Below are 20,032 nucleotides of genomic sequence, written 5' to 3' on the forward strand. Positions count from 1 at the left end.
TCTAACTCTGATCCTTTATTTCTCATCAGGTTTTTGTCACGCAGCGGATACCTTCTTCGCAATACACACCATTCGTCCACAACGTAAGCAGCTGTAGTCTTATAAAGGTTGAAGCGAGTTGAAAAATGACTTAAAAATGTGCCCATCGCGAGTCCATCGTATAACATCAGACCCAATCTCAGATATCTTGACGGACTTTGAATGGAAACTCGATGAAAGCATCTGGCAAAGTCAGTTGACTGAAAATCCTCCAAAAGAGAACAATATTCTCAATTGCATAAATCGATCTTCCCTAAATATGGAATTGAATTCACTCTAGGTATGTTAAGTAACTCCCAAGCCAATCATAAACGCAACCTGACAGGTATAAGGAAGTTATTTTCGGTAGAGTGTATCTGCCCAACGATATTCAGTTCATCAGACGTCAGTGTCGAACTGGACTTTAAAGGTTCGAATTAGTGTCAAGTACGATTATTTACGATGCGACAATTTCGGAGGCTGAAGAAATGCGACCAGAAAACTAACTTCGGCCTGATCTCCACTTTAGACTGTATCAAAGAGATTCATGCTGCTGTGGGAATTCCACTATGCCTTTCTTCGCCTTTTCCAGCGAGGGAGCTGGTTCAGCTTCTCAGGCTCCTTATTGGGTTCGCCAATTTATCAATGACTGTTCGCATGCCCACGTCGTACGGCGGCAGGCACCGTCGATGCTGAGTAAGGAAGAATTTTGCAAAAGTTTCTTCGATTTCAAAACATCCCAATCCTCAATTACAATCTCGGTATTCTGCGACTGAACACGATAAATTATTAACCGAAATTTTTACTCATAATTTATATTCATTTGTTTTCTTCGCGTCCAGGAGTAAATAATATTAAAAGCGTATAATATAGAAACCCTGCCAAGCGTTACACCGCGGAGAGTAAAAGAGCTGCGAACTCCTTCAAAGCTGGAACGATCGAGTTGTTATCTTGTTCATGTAACACTTGAGTGATCAGTCGTTCCGTTCGTTAATAATTCAATTAATTGAAAGTGATATTTTGAGAATCACCTTGTATCTACAATCCCAGTTATACATGCTCTATTGATTCGTGATGGAAATAGATCAGTCAGTCTATCATAGACTCGATTCTACCTGACGTTTGGTTATCGATATGACTTGATTAGTCAAGCGTCGCGGCTGTTCGTTGAAAAAGTATAGACAAGAATATTATGAATAAAACTAGTAGCTTCAGGCGATCAAGAAATAAGATTCGACTCACCTTTTGCATCAATCATGAATGGCCTAATCAAGACCACCGTATAATCACTCAAATTTTGCAGTGCCTCAACAGAATCACAAGAAATTGATCGATCTGTTAATATTTTTGTCGGATTAAAAATTGAAAATTTGCGTTGAATTGATGGTTTCAAATATTTTACATAATTTCAAGGTGAAGAAACGAATGTTCCAATACTTTAAATTCACGGTTTGCACAAATTATTTCTAACGATGTTATTAAAACAAAACCTTCAAAATTTGTTATACATATAAGGTGAAAGCCTCGCGGAAAGATATCTCTTGAATTTAATTTTAAAGTTCACTCTCCAAATTTGAATTTTACCATTAGAAAAACATACGGAATACGTAATTTTTTCTAAAAATCGTTATACCACTTATTTTCATTTAATGATACGGAATTGATCCTCAAACCGTTTTGTAGAGAAGTGTAAATTAGTATTTGGCCATGTCAATAATGTAGCTAATAAAAACGTCCGAAGATAAAATTTCACAAAAAATTAACTTTTGAGCCTTAAAGCTTTTAACTTTTAAGCCATTCGAGTTACTGATTTCATTCATTCAACACTTTCTTAAGCGCTTAAGTATTCACAGAATTTGGAGAATTTTCTTGACAGTTGTTGAGAATGGGTTGGATCAGAAATCTTGGGTGTTCCGGTCAGTTTCGGCACGACTGAAACGTCTTTAATAAAATTTTCAATGATGCAAATTAACCGGAACAGCCAAGATTTCTTATCCATAGAATACGGTTGAGTGTTTACTATTTAATAAAAATAATGCCACTCGTGAAAAACTTCAAATTCCGAGAGCGACTTTTAAAACTGAATTAAGTCTGCAATTTTTTTTGTCGAAGTGGTAAAATACTCTCTGTAACGCGTTAAAAATCGTTTCTAGCAAGAAAAGTGAGGTGAGCAATTATTAGCAGGAGTTTCAGGTATCTGTCTAGTATAATCAGCAGAACTAAATCATTCGTGCCTCAATACCATTGAATCATCCTGTTAATTTACAATGGCATATTTCTTTGTCATTGTTTAATGTGGGACTTGATTCATGTAGAATAAATTACAATCAAACGACATTTTATTCAGTTACAACAATTAAGAAATCATTTTTGAGTCTATGGGATTGTAGCGCTACGCAATCGTTACTAAGATAATACAACTAAATTTTGTTTTCCGCACGCTGCAATATCAATAAAAATTTTTGGTTGTCTGAAAATACTGTTCGGTCGAACGTATATTAATCCTGAAATTTCGTTGCCAGAACCAAAGTTGGCTTCATTACGACCAAATTTTTTTCTGATTATGAGTGTCTGTGAGTACTTTCGTTCTCCATCCGCACTTTACCGGGACAAACTCTTGAAATTTGAAAATCAACTGCACATGCGCGAGTTTTATCGGCTGTTCGTGCAGGCTGGCCATCCCGAGTTTCAGCTGTAAAACTGGCGGCGATGTAGTTGATACGAATTTTCGAGGTTAGAATATCAAATAATCCAGGCAGTGACTCCGAAAGGTTTGGGAAGCATTTGATATTGGGTCGGAAAATAGATTCTTCAAATAACGGTCGGAATTTAATGCTCATGCTATTTGAAAATTCAAACGTACATATTTTGTGTACGTTGCCCCCCTGCATCGCAGACAAGAATATCGCTGCGGGAAGATTTCGCCGACCAATGAGATTGAATTATTTAGCGCATGCGCAGTTGATTTTCAAGTTTTAAGAGATTGCCCTGGTATACTCAGTTCCACACCTGCAGTATTAATTTAAGAAACATATAACACATCCACGCATGATATTTCTTGAAGTCGCATTGTATGTACACTGGAAATATGTATATTTAATATATATATATATATAAGGTATGGATGAAAAATGCATTCCGCGGATATGTTGCAACGAAGCAGTGGCTTTAGCTGGAGGTACCACGCCTAGATAACCTGGCCGAAGCCGATTCTAGGTGCGAAGTACTTATGCTCACGAGTTCTGCAGTCTCTCTTGTGTTGCCGTCTGTCCGTCGGTCCGTTCGTCGTGTCGTCGTCCACGAGGCCTTACAGATAGGTATGCCGCACCGCTTCGACGCTGGGTGTTCGCGCCCTTCGGATCCTGCCGACCCTAAGGTGCGGAATGAGTTACGCGCACTGTCAGCTATTGGTATTCATATCGCGTCGTAAATCGAGCCCGACACCTTCAAGAATGAAGCCAGCTTTACAGGGGTTTTCAACGATCCCTCTCAATCTTCGAAGTCTGAATTTTCCGCATCTCCTTGCAGCAAGAGTTGATCCGAAATCGCTAACATTCTTTCACCGGGAAATAAAAAACCCAATGACAGGAATACCCGAGTTATTGGGATGGAAAATTTCGCGCTTTCATATCTGGTGGCAGAATATTTAGAATTCTTACCAGACCTTACTTCATCATGAAAGATGTCCTTCGTCGCATTTTGTACCGTGTGAACCAAATTTGACAAACTAAAAGCTCGATCTAATCTAACATGAAGTTCTTTCTTATGAAATATTAATTACTGCAACTGATTAATTTTTGCCTGTTTAATCTCTGGTTCTTCAGTGATATTGATCGGCTTGTAACGGTAATGATTGGGTTTTCACCGCGTATGAAAATTTCTAGAACTTTTGTAGTGTATCTAACATCACTGAAATATTGTCGGGTAGTCTATTAACAAAAATATAAAGTAAAATCTTATTCAATCATGGGTATGATAAAGGGTCCATATATACTATAATCAGATAATCAGATTAATTAGCGTAACAATTTTTAGATATACCTATAATTTGAATCTGGAGCAATGATCGAATCTATGAACATTGTCTCGCGCTCGAAACTGTTTGATCAGATGACCTCGGCCTACGTACCTCACGGACGGCAAACCAATCACAGATTGCGAAATTATTATTCATTCCGTGGAAACCGCAGCTGTTTCGAAAAGATTCTGTACAGTTGATATGTCTGACCTTAATTAGTGGATGAGGCTTGATCAGGCTGAGCAGTGAAAATAAAGTAAAGAAAACAAACACCAGCGTGAAATAAGTAAAGGTAAATAAGCCTATAAGAGTAATGCAATTGGTACACAAAGGGTGAAAGGATCCGAAGATCCATTTCTATTTTGATTTATGTATTTTTCTCACGCAGGTGAATAAATTGTATCAAAACGAATGCGATCCATCAAGTTAGAAGTTAAAATAATCTAAATTTCATAAAGAAGCTCGGTGTGATACTAATTTATCTTGTTGTGGAAAAGATTTAAAGCGGAGAAGAAAGAGGTAGAGAAATCAACTAGATATCTTCCCATACAGATACTGTGTTGAAATTTGTATCTTTGCAAAAATTGAGCCTTGTCAGAATCTCTGATTCATATTAGGATTTGATTTTCATGTCAAAAACGTCGAACGAAAAAATTCCTTCCGCAAATTTTTAGATTACAGTCGCTTTAAAACGGTTAAAAGTATAAGTAGATTTGTTCGATTTTCTACTACTGTGGCTCATTTCACTCACAGTTCTATTTTGTACGAAGTCATTGAAACAGATTTTCTTGTGTTTGTAGTCAATTTAATATTAGCATTTGGTGATAATAATAAATATCGGTGTAATATTGGAAAATTGACTATTTACCAATACGATATCCAAGTTTTTTTGTATAATTCTAGTAATTTCATACACATAAAGACATTTTCATACCATGCGAACACGATGTTCAACCCAATAAATGCTCAATGCTCGAGTCACTTTCCCCTTTTTCAAAAGAAAATGAGTAAAAAGTATCTATATCTGTGTAACGAATTACCCCTTTAACGAATAAGAATTCATAACCGTCAAGGATATTTCCTGACGAATCAATCGTTTCAAAATACTCAAAAATTTTCCCAGCTGTTTGTCTACGAGAAAAGGAAATTTCTCAGTTAGCACCTACAGCTGACAATGAGTCGGTAACGAAATACCAGTCACGAAGATGCCGATGAAGGCTGCGCTGCGTGTCGACACCTGCGCAGTTGAGAACCACGAGCGACGGGGACCCCGTAGAGGCCGCGAGAAAGAGTTCAAGTAGCCGTCGACGAGCCGGTGCACGGCTGAGGTCTCCGCCCGGGTAATGGGTATTACGAGAATGAAGCGGAAAGTGAGCCGAGGTGGGTGCGCTCGATCCGGAGGACCGACGCCGAAGGCGCCCCGGGCTCCTGGTGCGATTCTGGGCGTAGCGGCACTGACCGTCGCATTGCACAGGTGTCTGACACCGGGTTCGAGCCCTTCGCCCTCGCTGGATGTTTCTTGGCGAAGGAGAAGCAGCGTCGATCCGACGCGGCGGGCAAAGAAAAGCGCTTTGAACGCTTTCCCGGAGAATTTGGGAATTCGTTTCGCTCGATGTTTTGGAATTGTTTTTGGTGAGGATGCGGCTGAGGGATTCTTACGCTTTGATTAATTGTTTTTTGCTTCTGTTTTTTATTTGATCTTTGAACCGATGATTTGGATCGAATATGCATTGGAGATAGCCGAGTGATCGATTAGTCGGAAAGATGCCTGATCGGGAAACCTGAGCTCGCCGAACTTCATTTGAATCAAGAAATATGCAGTAACGCAGGAAAAACATGTTATGTAGATTTTACATCTCGTGTGGTAAATATTTGGACAGCACTTTTTTCGAGTCAAATATACATCAGTTGTGGTAGATATATCGAAGCGTGCTGCAACTGTTACTATTGGTTTTGTAACTCTCGTTATCAGATTTGTAAATCTGGTCACAGTTGCTGTATATTTAACTCTAAAAAAGTACTGTCCATATGAACCACCACCAGAGGAGATGTAAAATCTACGATATTTTTATTTCCGTGTAAGATTGAATATGTGGGACACGCATAAATCGGTTAAGTTATGGATTTCAAAATGCCAATTTAAAAAAAAAAAAAAATAAGTAAAATCAAAAGTTTGTCAAAGCGAAGTTAGAAATTCTATCGAAAACGAATCAAATTTAAATCTCTACAAAATGCAGACAAGCTACTCGCACAGAGTAAGTAGAATGGTTCTGGAGGTATTTTTCTGCCCAGGATCAATTATTATTGAATGAAACTGAAACTAGCAGCCAGAGTTAGCCGCTAAAGATTAGGCAAATGTATTAAATTTTTGGGAAATAGAAAAATCCAGTTCAGTTTTATCTTTATAATTCTATAAAAGTATACATGAGGCTCAAGGTGTTTCACAAAATTTTGATTTTCAGACCTCACTACCTTATTCGAATAAACATTACAACGCTTGGCTCCCAATTCTGGCTACTAGCTTTGCCTCGTAATAATTGACAATTTTTTTACAGATATATTTCAAGGTTTTCATGCAAAAAAAATTTTCGGCAATAAATTTCACAGTTGTATTTAATATTAACGTGTATTTATATTCGTTGTATGCTCAATGACACATATTGGAGTGAGTTAAAAGATTTGTGAAATCGCAGAGAAATCGATGCTGTTTTTGATTTACGGTCTTTATCGCCAAGCTTTAATGTACTGCGTGCGAGTTAAAAAGTTAATTCTGAGAACTCGCGATTTACCGTATGAAAGACGTTTAATAATAAATTGAGCTGGTGCCGATAAAGCAAATTATGTATCTCGATTTACTGTTGAAAAAAAGTACAAAACCATATAATCATGATATAGGCTTTAAAATAATAGTAATAACAATAATAATAATAATAATAATAATAAAAACAGGTTCTTACGTAGTTCCACATGCAGGCGATAAAAATTCTGCTGTGAACAAAAGCAGTTTTTCACTCGATCAAAATAAATATCATCTCATCTCGAATAGAAGTAGAAAAAAAGATTATTGTGCTGCTCCGCAAGTCTCTGTTTCTGCGAAATTCAACTATTTTTTCCGCATCGACCGACGATTGAAATGGCTTTAGTTACATCAAAAAAAAAAAAAAAAAGTTATCAAGTATTCCAGAAGTCAAGAAGAATGAAAATACCACACAGCAGTCTCACTTGAATATAATCTAATGCGAAGTATTATTAATTTCTGGAATTTGTTTAAATTTTTTTTTTCGTTGCTTCGATATACACACATGGCTACGAATTTTCGTATCCTTATACAGCTGCAATGTATTTCTCAACACCGCACGATCGGCTGCATCGAATTGATGGAATTTATACTCCTTCGGTCTTTCCTCCGTGTATTATGTTACGCAATTCAACCCGGACACCTCTTAGGCGGTATCTACCTAGGCGGTCACGTGCAAAATTCTATGAAAGAAGTAATTACCGATTATTCGGTGACTCAGCAAGGTTCACCAATATTCAAGCGAAAGTCAATCGCGTGTCTGCAGCCGACAGCCCAGCGTAAACAGTCGAGAGGACAGAATCGGCGGTGGTGTAACCATACAATCGAAACCTTTTAGCCGTTTAATCTGGCCTCGTTCAGCGGCGATTATCCGCGCACAGGTTATGCTCTGCAGTTCGATACAACCGTTCAATTCTATCGGGCAGCACAAGACTCGATAAGGCATATCGATAACACGGTCGAACACGATTGTCTGGTATTGTTCAACTTGTAACGTATATAAATAAATAAATACCCTCGCCGAATCGCTGAGGGAGCGGACAATGCGACCTTTATTCAATTTCGCCACCACAGACACCTGGTAGGCTAGTCAGAAGTTCCCTACCTCAGAAGGTGTATGATATACGCAGCGAGTCCAGTATACCTGCATTGCCGATCAATCGGACCGATTTCATTGCCTGCATTTCGCAAACGCCTTTATACAAACTGGAACCGGTTGGCCGAGGTTCGATATTCTTTTTTTAACTTTTTCACGAGATAGTCGAACATTCGGTAATTATCATATTATTAAGTTCGTAAGATACGAAGATTTCTTTGGTAATTCAAGGATATAAAATACTGGAATTATGAACAGAAGCTCGCAGATGTTGATGCTTCGTTTCAAACTGTTTGAAGGTGGTTCGAAATCTACAGTGAAATTTGTTCGATTTCGCATTTTCATCGCTCATTTTATTCAGAAGATAATCTTCGGCGAATTCGTTGAACACTAGTTCTTGTTTATCATGTTAGAAACGTTAAATATTTGGTTTAATAACAGAGCTCTGGTATTCGTTACGATCAATAAATGGCAGTATTGAATTGGTTGCGGAAAAAAAAATCAGTAGCTTTCTAAAAAATAGCATTTTGAGTAAAAAGAACCGTAACAATGTGAAATCGAACGAATGTACCAGATTTTCAACAGCTTCGAAACTACTTGAAATAAAGCATCGATATCGCAAATGTTTTTTGACAATTCCAGTATTCTATATTTTTGCATTTTGAAAGATATCTTCGTTACCTCCGAATGTAATGAATTTGTTAAACACTCAATGCACTTTTCTCTTGAGATAAAATAAAATTAATAAAAGATATTGATTTTTGGGCAGTCCACCCTCTTCAAACACTGACGCATTTTACGTCCAGTTAGTATACTTCTATACTTGGCGTTGAAATGTCTCATATATCTTATATATATCAAGGAGACTCTACAATTTGACGCCAAAAACTTTTGAAACGACTGCAAAGCTAAGCGGAGATCGTAAATGCACAAAATCATAGAACTTTTGAAAATTATCACAGACGATGACAATTTCTAAAAGTGTATGAAGTAATAGTTTCATCTGGAAAACACAAGTAACTCTACTTTGTTCCAAGAAATTAACTCCCTAAGATATTAAAATATGATTGAACTTTTAAAATTCTCTGATTGAAGAAGAGAACCGTTGATTTTCGACGATTCCAAAATGAGTCAATTTTTCATTCTCAAAACTTACGATTTCTGTACCGCTCATGAAAATCTGAATATCATAAAATATTATGAAATCCTGACTCTAATACCTCAATTGTCATTATTATACCTGCTCGTTTCGTGCAAAGGCCTGCGTACATGGTGTGCAAAGTAGTTTCACTCATTGTCAGTGGTCCAAAGGGTATCGCAAAACTCTTGGTCCCAGCGTTGAGCCAGGTTTTACGGTATACTTTTATCGTAATCGGATTCAATTCCGCACCGTTCGTGTATTTCCTGCCCAAAGTGCGATTCGATTACAGCGCATTACAGAAGCCATACCTACCGGGAGTTGAGACGAATGTTATCTCCGGCAAAGATTGGCCAATACATTGTGTAATTACACAGGCTTATATACGAGTATATTACGTATATGAATAATTAAGAAGTATGTACTCTTGCGTACGGATATGTCGTAAGAGCCGTCGTGCTTAGTCATCACGTTTGACTGACGACGAGCGGTGCAGGTCCGAAATCTAACACTTCCAACGGTCTCTTGGTCCATCCGATTCCATCCAAAGTTTACCATCGCGGCTGGCGACATGAGGTTCCGATTGAATTATTAACTACGGCGTAGATGTAAAATACGTTAAGTATTTAACGAACAAGGCGTGTAATCGAAGATTTTAGTCGTGGGTCTTGCTGCGGTGTGTATCAAAAATTGTGTGAAGTCTGGACCGCGGGCTGAAGATTTTTCTTATGGGTTCGGTACTAACCATTCCACTTAAACGCAACTGCTGATGGATCAAACTTCAGAACTAATGCGCGTGCCTATTGTGGATTTTGTGTTTGCATCCCGCTTTTGACAGGCATTTCTTTAGTCGTCAAACATACAGTAACTTGAGTCTTTTATTGTAAGTCACGGTATTTACAGATTCTAGTGCCACCCTGTATTGAGGTGGAGTTTAAGGAATTTGTCATTTGAGCCGCTGAAGAATCAGCTAAGCGTAGTAATTTGTGAGAATAGCTTTTCAAGAAACTGAATATCGTATGGAGTGAGTTTGTTTGTTTTTATTGGGATTGTGCTACCTCAATCGATCGATCGTATACTTGAATTGATTCTTCTTTCGACTAATTGTCTGATCGAAAGTATTTCGATACATCGTTTTTCCGATTAATCAATTAACTGGCCTCTTCAATTATCGGTTGTTCCAATTAATCGATTAATCGTACAGGCCTGAGCTTCGGAAAGGAAAACCGTACATACATGCCTAGAATATGTGCATTACTCATGCGTTCTGCACACCGACGCCCAAGCATACGGAATTCCCTCGAGCATGGGATTATAGGTGAGTTTCTCAAGAATCAAGCAAGCCAAATGAATCGGTTACGTGAATTTTCTGGGAGTCAGGTGTTGTTACGTAATTAGCGAGGCTGATAGTGCTTCGGTGCTGCACGGGTGGTCCCTCACTCACGCGGTGGACGTGGTTGGTGGTCTGGAATCGTGATAGTGACGTCGCTAACCGTAGCAATGACTTTTTTCAAGCAGCCAAATTATTGTAAAAAGTCTGGTATTCCTCATTATTGGAAGAAAATAAAGCCGTCCCGATCTTTTCGATAACTCGGATTACATATTTCTCCAATCTCTGAGTGGGGTACAAAAATGCGAAAGACCGAAAAGTCGAAGCGAATAAATCACGAATGTCAAACCACCGACAGTTAAAAATGTAGAGAGACCATAAATACGAAAAGTTAACTTTTAGTAAAATACAAATTGAGAACGCAAAAACGTATAAATAAATTTATACCGAATTTTTTTTTTTTTGGTATTGGCCAAGATTACGTAGGGCAAAATATTGAATAGCGAAAATACCAAAGATGTTAGCCGCTCTCAATTTTTTATATCGGCACTTTCATTTTCCTGTATCACCATATTCTGTGTTTTGTTCATTCGGAATGCCGACTGTTCTCAAAATACTTTTTCGTATAAGAGAGCGTTCGGTTAAATGGACTTTCGGTTAAACAGTTATTCTACTGAGTGATTTATCGAATATCCCAACTTCGGTAAGTAGATCATTCGTTGTTTTAAAATTGGTATATCGAACATGTCGGGTTTTCAATCAGTCGACTTTTTGGTCTTTCGGGATTTTGACCACCAGCTTAATCTCTAATAAGACTTGGGGTATAGCAAAAAGACACGCAATGCTTCTGACTACCGAGTTAATGGATATGTACGTTAGTCGTTGACGGCACGTGTTTTCTTGTCCTTTTGCGATTTGTGCTAAGCAGAAGTTCTACGCCTTTAAATTGTAGAGTAAACTTCCACAATTTTTATCCAAATCGATTATCCTTCAGAAATCGTATTATAGATCAGATACAACTACAATTTCTACAATGCTGTTAAGTTGGCTCTGCAAATAGAAATGAACCAGTACGTGCTTGTGGCGTTACCGTTTTGAATAAGATTCTTGACCCAATATATTCCAATATGCATAATTATTGTGAAAGTTTTACAAAAATTACCTGATTCAAATTATATTCGTGGAAGTTTTGCTAACGTAATACAATCTTACTTAATCGTATAACGTGTGTGTCTAATATGCATAGATGGTATAATAGATGGGGATGGCGGCAACGATTCCGAGAGTTCCTTTTGCGGCGCGGTCCATCATTCGTGCATCAAGGATTTATTCCTTACAAGGAAAGTGTTACGCGGCGGTTACGAGTCACATGGACGTTGTGTTTATTTTTTTCTCTCCGATCATGTCCATGTCCGCAGCCAACGGCTATTTACATGGATGAATGTACCTGTCAGGTGGACAGACGCGTGCAGCCGGTATAGAAAAAATTTCGTTGCGAAAGTCGTCCACGGAGCTGTTTGAAGTGCGTATATGGATGTCGATTGCACCGTTCGTACTTGAGCCGATTTCGTGTTTACCTCATAACGTTGCCGATTTTGTTTCATCCGTTTAATCGTTCTTTCTTTAATTTTATCAGAAAGAGTACAATTTCGAAAATTTTCAAGTTAGTTGAAAAATTAACGACGGAGCCAGGAATCGAACCCGGTATCTAGAAATGCTTTACCGGAGACTTACTCCACTGGACCATCTAGCCGTCCTGCCTACAGTGTTATTAATTTCTCTCATCACGTGTATTCGAAATTGTTTTGTTTTCGTGTGCCTTGAATATATAAAACGCTTGATTTTAATTTTACCCTCTTCTCTTACGAACCAGCGGCCGCGATGATTTACCGCTGACTGTGTCTTGCGATTATTGTTGGCAAGTTGAGATCAAGCCTGAACCGCGAGCACGAAATCCTCGGGGTGTTAATCTTAGGAGGAGAAAATAAATCTACGATTATTCTCACGACTATCAGCGGAACTGAATTCCCAGCAGGATACGAGGCGGTATATATTGCTCGGAGTTGGCCGACGGGCCTCCAGGGTGGCACGAGGGGTGCGGAACGAGGTTAGAGATATTAATAAATAACCTATCTAGCAATATTATCTTCCCAGTCTCCCGGTGCACGGTCTGTACGGATATCAAAGCACGGAGACGGGAGACGATCCAGGGCGTGCACTTCTGCACAGAGTCTCCGCTGAGCATCTTCCTCTTCTCGCTTCACAGCCGAAGGTGCGAACCGCGTCGTCCCGCCTACCGGGATGCAAAAAGCGCATCTAGATCCCCGCGCGTCGTTCAGTCAGGCATTATCATTACTAAGTCACAACGTACCAGCGGAGAAATACACGCCCCTGCATCATCCAGCGAGATACGGGTGGACGCATAATTTTTTTTACAGCATTTTTTATCCCCATCCTTCCTTCCCGTATTCCTCTTCACGAGGATTCAACCGCTGGGTAATTTCATCGCGGCTCAATAACGCTTGCACCAAATTGCTACCGCTATTTTTAAAATCACAACCGTGGACCGAGCTGCTTTAATTTCTCGACGGATGAAAAATCGTAACGCTATACGCAAAAGTAAGTAAGTGCCCGGGCTCATTACGGTCATGTTATTACACTCCGTAGTTAGACTTTGTTCTCTCTCCACTTCTTTCGCTCTCTGGCCTTCGATCTCCACTCTAAACAACGCGGTAGTAGAAACAGCCAGCGCAGATGCGATTGCCGATTGTAACCGGATGCGATAGACAAAAAATCTTAAGCTTGAACCAAGGGTATGGGTATATTAAGAGGCTTGCTGGCCCGAAGACCGCTGATCGTCAGAAAGGTGTGAGGTCTAGATTGAAGGTGTGAAGCGGGGACTAACGATCAAATGATGAGGAGATGGCGGTGAAAAACTACGCCACGATCGATCAGCTACGACCAACAGACGAAATCATGGGAATTACCTTTTTGACGCTCGGTACCGCTAACAACTTTGTCAAAGTGAAAAAAAATTTACTGCAGGCCAAGTCCCGAGGCCTAGCCTCTGGTGCAAGCTCCAAGTCCCTAAGCTGAGTTTCTGGTGTAAGTTTGAAGTCTCCACAAGATATAAAACTTCAAATCCCGGTAAGGTAGGCCTTAAAACTCGAGACCTAGTCCATGAGTCTAGTATACGTCAAGTCCTTAGCAATGAACGGACGTGTTTTGATTTTTGTTGTACATATAGCTGTAGCTATCTAAGTAAAGCCCTGGATGTATATTCATTGTGTGTTTCGTTACCTTTACTTTCTACGATTCATTCATTCGTGAAGCTCTGTTTTAATCAGACCGTTGATCCAAATCGAAATGTGTCACAAATACGCAGACGTTGTAAATGAGGCTTATGCAAAAGTGAAAATTGAGATATCTCTTCAATTGGTCAATTCGTGTTATGTCTTTGGTCAAGACTCTTAGACGAAAGCTTCTTTCAAACTTTGCGAGGATGAATAATTTCAATTTTTACAGACGCTTTGCCTACGTGTTCTCGACTTATTACTCGTTTCATCGTCAAAGTGCAATTCCGTGTAGACGAGAATGGAGGCAGAGTGTTCCGGGTTTGCACAGAGAGAAACGATATGTGCAGAACTGCCAAGGTGCAGTGGCTAATCGCGATGTAAAAGTGTTCGTTGTTGGCATATCCAGGTACAAAGAGCTGGCGAACAGTACCGAACGCGCTGAACGTTTACTTTCGATTCAGGGAAAATATTACGCCCTGCTGTTACTCGCCTACTTCTATGAACTTTTGAACCACGTAGTTCATGTGTGCAGCCAAGGTGCGTATAAGAAAACGCCAGATTCGAATTTAAATAATAGCTGCACCACACCCACGCAGAGCAATGAAGCCGAGCGAATGCGATTTCCAATATAGGTGCGGGGTAACTCTAACCCAGAGAGAGGTTGATTTATGCGATCCGAAATGTTCGTTTGTTTCGCAAGGTTATAGAAATGCGACCACCTTACTCGGGGATCAAGATTTCCAAGTTATAGCTGAGAAACGGGAAAGTAACGTAATGTAATACTAATATTCATGTGTAATAACCTAGCTGCGGGGTGTGATAAGAAATAAATAACGGAACGATACCGATGCGATTCGGTTTGTTATTAATTATGCTGCCTGGCACTCCTCCGCTGTTTTGACCTTTTAAATTTATTTTTCAAAACCGCTAACACGTTTTTCTAGTTACCTACCTCGACTTCTTGGCTTGTGCAACTCTCAAGCCTGGCTAGTTCTAGGCTACGCCTGGATTATACCTTAATCTTCGCCTTCAGAGCATTTGGCCAATTTTTAAGGCGTGGGCTACCGCTCGACTGTCTTCTGAACTATGACAGACTACTACACAGCGAAATTATATTGAAATGCAAATGCAACTAGACCAAATCAGCGTAGGTATATCACCTGCTAGAATATCAAACCAGAAGATTAAGCAATCATCGTGGAACACTTGAGAGTCCATCGAGAGCTAACCAATAAAACTGAATATATTGACGCTATTCAACGATCCCTGCAGAATCCTTTTACAGAACCATTCTCAAACTCTAAAATTAAGATTTCTTAACCGCTGATCAACATCGTTATCACCTCTAGAGTCTTGATTCCTATACCAACCAATTTTACAAGTAAATCTACTTATCGTAAGATTCCACGCTGCTGGTTCAGTGACAAAAAGTGCAAAAAAAATTGCAGGCGTCTGGTCGCTATAATAGTATTATGCCTATTACTGTTACGTGCGTGCTGGTGAAAGGAGAATATCGCCGAAAAATGATTCCGTCACAGGCATCGGATAGCACAAATGTTTGCTGGACACGCGATAACGGGAAAATAATTCAATAATTCAATAATTCAGTACTAGCAGTCACGACAAAGCCACAGTCAAACCAATTTGAACGTCCTTAACGTAGAACAACAACGCTTAGCTAGTCATTTGGTGGTTTATCAAATCATCGTCAGAAGCTCTGTGTTGTAGTCAGCCACGTATGTTGAAAATTATAGCGTGCAGTGTAAATCCTGAATCCAAATTGTGAACTTTTGTGATGAGAAAAAAGAATAGTTAATTGATTTTCATCTTCCGAAAACCCTTGTTCTGGCAATTTCCTGTCAAGTTAATTAATTACGGGCCCTGTAATATTACAGGCGCCATTTTAATCGGTTTTTAGCCGGTTTAAGTCCCTGTGTGCATACAAGTGGCCCACGCAAATGACAGCATACCCAAATTAGTAAGAAGGCTGACGAGACAGAGGTTGGAAGTTGCAGGTATCATCGCGTGTGATAAATACTCCAAAAATGGAACAGGTGGGCGGTCAGCTCAATTGACTTCGAGACGTCGGACGCTCGAAAGTGGCCTAACCGTCGACCCACGAGTGAACAGTTAGGTATGACGCAATTTAAACTCGAGAGATATTTTTAATTACGGTTATACGCTGACATCTTCGCTCCGCCTGATGTCCAGTTGACAAGTTGGATCAACGAGTTTACGCACACACAAAAACCGTGATGAATGTCGTCTACCGACTCTTTGGTTCCCGTGTGAGTTCGGTAATTAACGCAAATGTGAAAATGTGTTCGCCGAAATATACCGCTAATCAGAATCTGCTGTCAGAACATTTTTTAAAATTTGGATCAATACTGAAACAACAATTTTAAAAACCGGTTTTTTCAGCTAACTTTGATAGCAAGGATTTCCAACTTCAATAAAGACTATTAGCTATTGGCTGAAGCCAGCTTTTATCACATAAAAGGCAGTTCGCACTTTTCATAGAATTATTATACTGATTTGCTAGAGAATCTTGCTCGAAAAATTCGAGAACAAAGAACCTATAATTTTATGTAAGCAACAGATCATATATTATCACGGAAAGGCAGCATAACCTCTAAACAGACCTATAATGATTGTGTTTCAACTGCAGAGAATAGTCGAGGACTCACGAATGAGAGAACATCTCCGAGACATAATAATTATTAAAACATTATCTGACAGATTGATTCGGTGATCACTTACCTGGTTGATTTCGTGGTCCAAGTCTCGTGCGCTCTTGGCGCTCCTCAGTTGATCGCCACGATATTCACGGTATCTCATAGTGACCTCATCGTCGGTTAAGGCTCCACTGTTGCTGATGCGGTTGTTCTTCTTCGATGACTTTTGGGATTCCTCCTTGGCCTTCTTCTCCTTCTTACTAAACAACTGTTTGACCTTGCTCATAGTTCCACTTTTGCCGCTCTTCTTCGTGACTTTTTTCTCGTACTTCTTATTGTCGCCCAGACCAGAGGGTGGCTTTGAGGTGACAGACTTTGTGCCCCCGTTGGCGCTGACGTACTTGTCGTATCTGCGTTTCTCGGACGGTGTCAGGTCCATGTTCCTGTCGGTATGCCTGCGTTCGTGTCTGATGAACCGCATCGTCACAAAGCCCTCGTCCTCCGACTCGAGAGGTTCCCTACGGTCGGCCTCTTGGGAGTCTCGGCGATAATCGTTTTCTATTCCAGAGTCGGCCAGCCGGTCCTTGCGATCTGGATCGCTCAGACGACTTTCCCTGTGTCTCCGTTCGGAGTGGCCTCTGACCTCATGGTGGCGCGTGTGCCGCGTCTTGCTCTCGTGGAAGGCCCTTGGGCTGACCGGTGGACTTTCGTCGAAAGTTTCAAGCCCGGAACCCCCCTGTCTTTCCTTACCGACCTTGACGCCGCGACGGAGGCTGTCTCTAGCGTCTGAGTCGTCAAAGTAATCGAGATGATTGCGTGACCGGCGGACCATCTTCTTTGCCTCATCATCCGTCTTTCTTTCCTTGCGAAGCGTCCGGGTCGACTCCTCCTGGTGAAGGTATCTCGTTTCTCGACGTACAGAGTCACGCGCTGTGGTGTCGGAGTCGTACCGGCTGGAGTTATAGCCGCGATCAGGACGCATCCGCGGTGGGGAACTGTCGTACTCGTCCTGAAGAGGGTGTTTGCCCATGTACCGCTGGGTGGTCCTCGTCTCCTTGTAGTACTTGCTACCTAGTTGACTGTTGGTCAGCTGAGAGATGTCTGTGTCGTAGTCATCGTTGGGCCTTTCCCGAAGATGATCGACCACGTGTTGACCGACCGGTGGAGAGGCGATCTTTCGCGTCTCCAAGGGCGGACTCTCCAAGACTGAGCGTCGAAGGTCTCTGGCGTTGACGTAGTCGACAGTACTCAAGTTCTCGTGTGACCTGGTGGTGTACTCACTCCGTAGTGCCCTGACTCTGGCGTTCTCACCGATCTGATCGAGCCGCTGAGATGACTTGCTGATGCCGCGCATGGTCTCGAAACTCTTCTTGGGCTTGGATGAGTATGGGTCGCGGATTAGACCCGCGTCACGGTCCAGGAAATCGTCGCTCTTCGAGAGCTTGTGATCGCTGAACTTCTTCGGTGTGAGTATCGGTGACACGTTCTCCTTGAACTCGGACCTGCGTCCAACATTGTCGTCGAGTACGTAGCCGGGCGGCTTGTAGGGACTTCCGAGATTCCTGGCGGTCTGAAACCTTTCCTCCGGGCTGGTCCTGCTTCTGTCACTTAGGAAGGGCTTGAAGTCATCCGCATAACTCTCATGCGTGCGGGTCTCAACGATATATTTGTCACCATACTTGTTTGTTCTCGTCTCGACCGTGTAACCATCCCTCGGCTTTTGCTCAACGTACGTCTCTCCAGGTATTTTGTTCGTAATCTTCTTCTCGTACCCGTAAACCTTCCCGTTGTCTTGATGAAGCTCCTTCTCGAATATATACTTGTCGCCGTTGCTGTTGGTCCGAGTCTCGGTGATATAGGTGTCGACGTACCTCTTCGGGGATGCTACGCGATTCGGTATCACCGGCGATGGAACGATCGGCTTGTCGATTATTTCGTGTTCCACTTTGTTGCTTTTCGCAGCGAACATCTCGTCGGCCAGTAGTCTCGACTTTATCCTTGACTCGAGCAGGTCTCGCCTGGCACTCAGCTCACTCGTCTTGTTCGAAAAGCCCCTGTCATGCAGCTGGGACCTGACATTGAACTCGCCGTTGTCCTTGCGCCGGGAATCCATGCCGTCGGCTCTTCCGCGGTCAGAAGTATCCACGAATACGGTAGACGTGTACTTCTCCGGCTTGCCAAACAGGCCGCGATCAATCTCGTTCAAATCATGCATGCGCTTCGACTCGGTCCCTCTCGATACGTATTCACCGCGGCTGTTTGCGAACTCACCAAAGTGCGTTGTCGCGTTCTTCTTCTCCTCGTCGTACCGCGACTTGAAGCTATTGATCTCGTTGTTCCGGTGCAGATCACTGTTGTAGGCATAGTCGGCCCTCCTGTAATCTTTCTCCGCTGGACTGTTCTCCCTGGATGAATCCTTGCGCTCAAGTCCGAGGCCCTCATCGCTGTCAGAGTGACTTCGCTGAGCTTTCTTCTTGTCCATCTGCACCTGGGCGTAAATCACACCGCCTGGTGGCGACGTGGGGCTCGATTCGTTCGGTCGGGTGTAAGAGAAGGGCATGTTGTTGTTGTGCCCGAAACCAGGACTCGGCGTCACCAAGGTCCTCGGTAGATGCGGCGGAGGTGATCTGTCGTTTGACAGTCTATGGATCATCTTGTGAATTGTTGACTCCTCATCGATTTGCTGATCGTATCGGCTGCTGTGCAACATCGTTGAGTCCACTTCGTCAGTATCTTTTTTAGTCCCTTCCTTTTCTTCTTGTGCAGAGTTTTCTTCCTCTTTCGTCGGTGACTTTGTCTTTCCACCGTTGTTGCCTTTCTTTGGTGTCTTCGGTGACTTCGACGGACTCGTTACGGTGATTTCCGGCACCAAGGTTTCCTTCTTGGCCTCGTTCTGTTCGTCCCTTGATTCCTTCTTCGATTTCTTCGCCTCCGAAGTCTTGCTGAAATTGAAAGGTTGCGGGGCGTCAACCTGCGGCGATGCCTCGATTATAGGTGACAGCTGTTTCTTTGCTCTGATCGCGCTCACGTGCGAACTTTCTTCGCTCTCACTACCACTCCGCTTGCGTTGGGGTCGATTGCTTGTTGAGGTACCCGCGTCACTGTAACTCCGTGCAACGGGTTTACCCTTCCTTTCCAATTTAGGTGAGAACAACTTGACGATAGGATTCTTCACCTTCCTGGCGCTAGCATCGCTTGCGCTCCTCTCCAATGCCTTTTTCTTTGCCTTCGGTATCTCGACTAGATCCTCAGTGGTAACACCGATCTCCTCGCTCCGGCGTCTGACGTCCAATGGAAGTTCCGGTCGTTTCTTGTTCCTCCTTGCCGGTAGGGTGCTGAATTTACCAGGAAGAGACGATACCTTGTTGTCTCGCGCAATGCACTTCAAATTACCGACCTGTTCGAGTATCAGGGCGGCCTCTTGGGCTAGGTCCTCCTTGCTTCTGCTGGTTATGCGTTCTTTGCGCACTGGAGTGGCGATCAGTCGGCCTTCCCCGTCACCCACCAGAGCTGAGGTTACTCGGGGAGTCTCACGCCCTGAAACAATCAAGCAAATCGATTGGTTATTACGGTGGCTGTCTGTCTGTCCGTGCAGGAGTCAGTGAAGGTCTACGCGCGGCTCGATTGAACCTCCCGAACCGGCTATATCTCTCAGCAGTAGATA

The 20,032-nt window shown here is 41.9% G+C and overlaps 1 protein-coding gene across 2 annotated transcripts in view; it reads right to left on the reverse strand.

Moving 5' to 3' along the window:
• Window positions 1-20,032, reverse strand: part of LOC107227451 — a 118,906-nt gene that overhangs the window by 70,839 nt on the left and 28,035 nt on the right. For both annotated transcript variants that reach the window (XM_046734846.1, XM_015668596.2), the window contains exon 3: window positions 16,454-19,905. In XM_046734846.1, the coding sequence (XP_046590802.1) occupies window positions 16,454-19,905 (3,452 nt within the window). The remainder of the gene's footprint in view (window positions 1-16,453; window positions 19,906-20,032) is intronic.

Source organism: Neodiprion lecontei, chromosome 3, assembly GCF_021901455.1.
Source record: "Neodiprion lecontei isolate iyNeoLeco1 chromosome 3, iyNeoLeco1.1, whole genome shotgun sequence".
Classification (NCBI taxonomy): domain Eukaryota; kingdom Metazoa; phylum Arthropoda; class Insecta; order Hymenoptera; family Diprionidae; genus Neodiprion; species Neodiprion lecontei.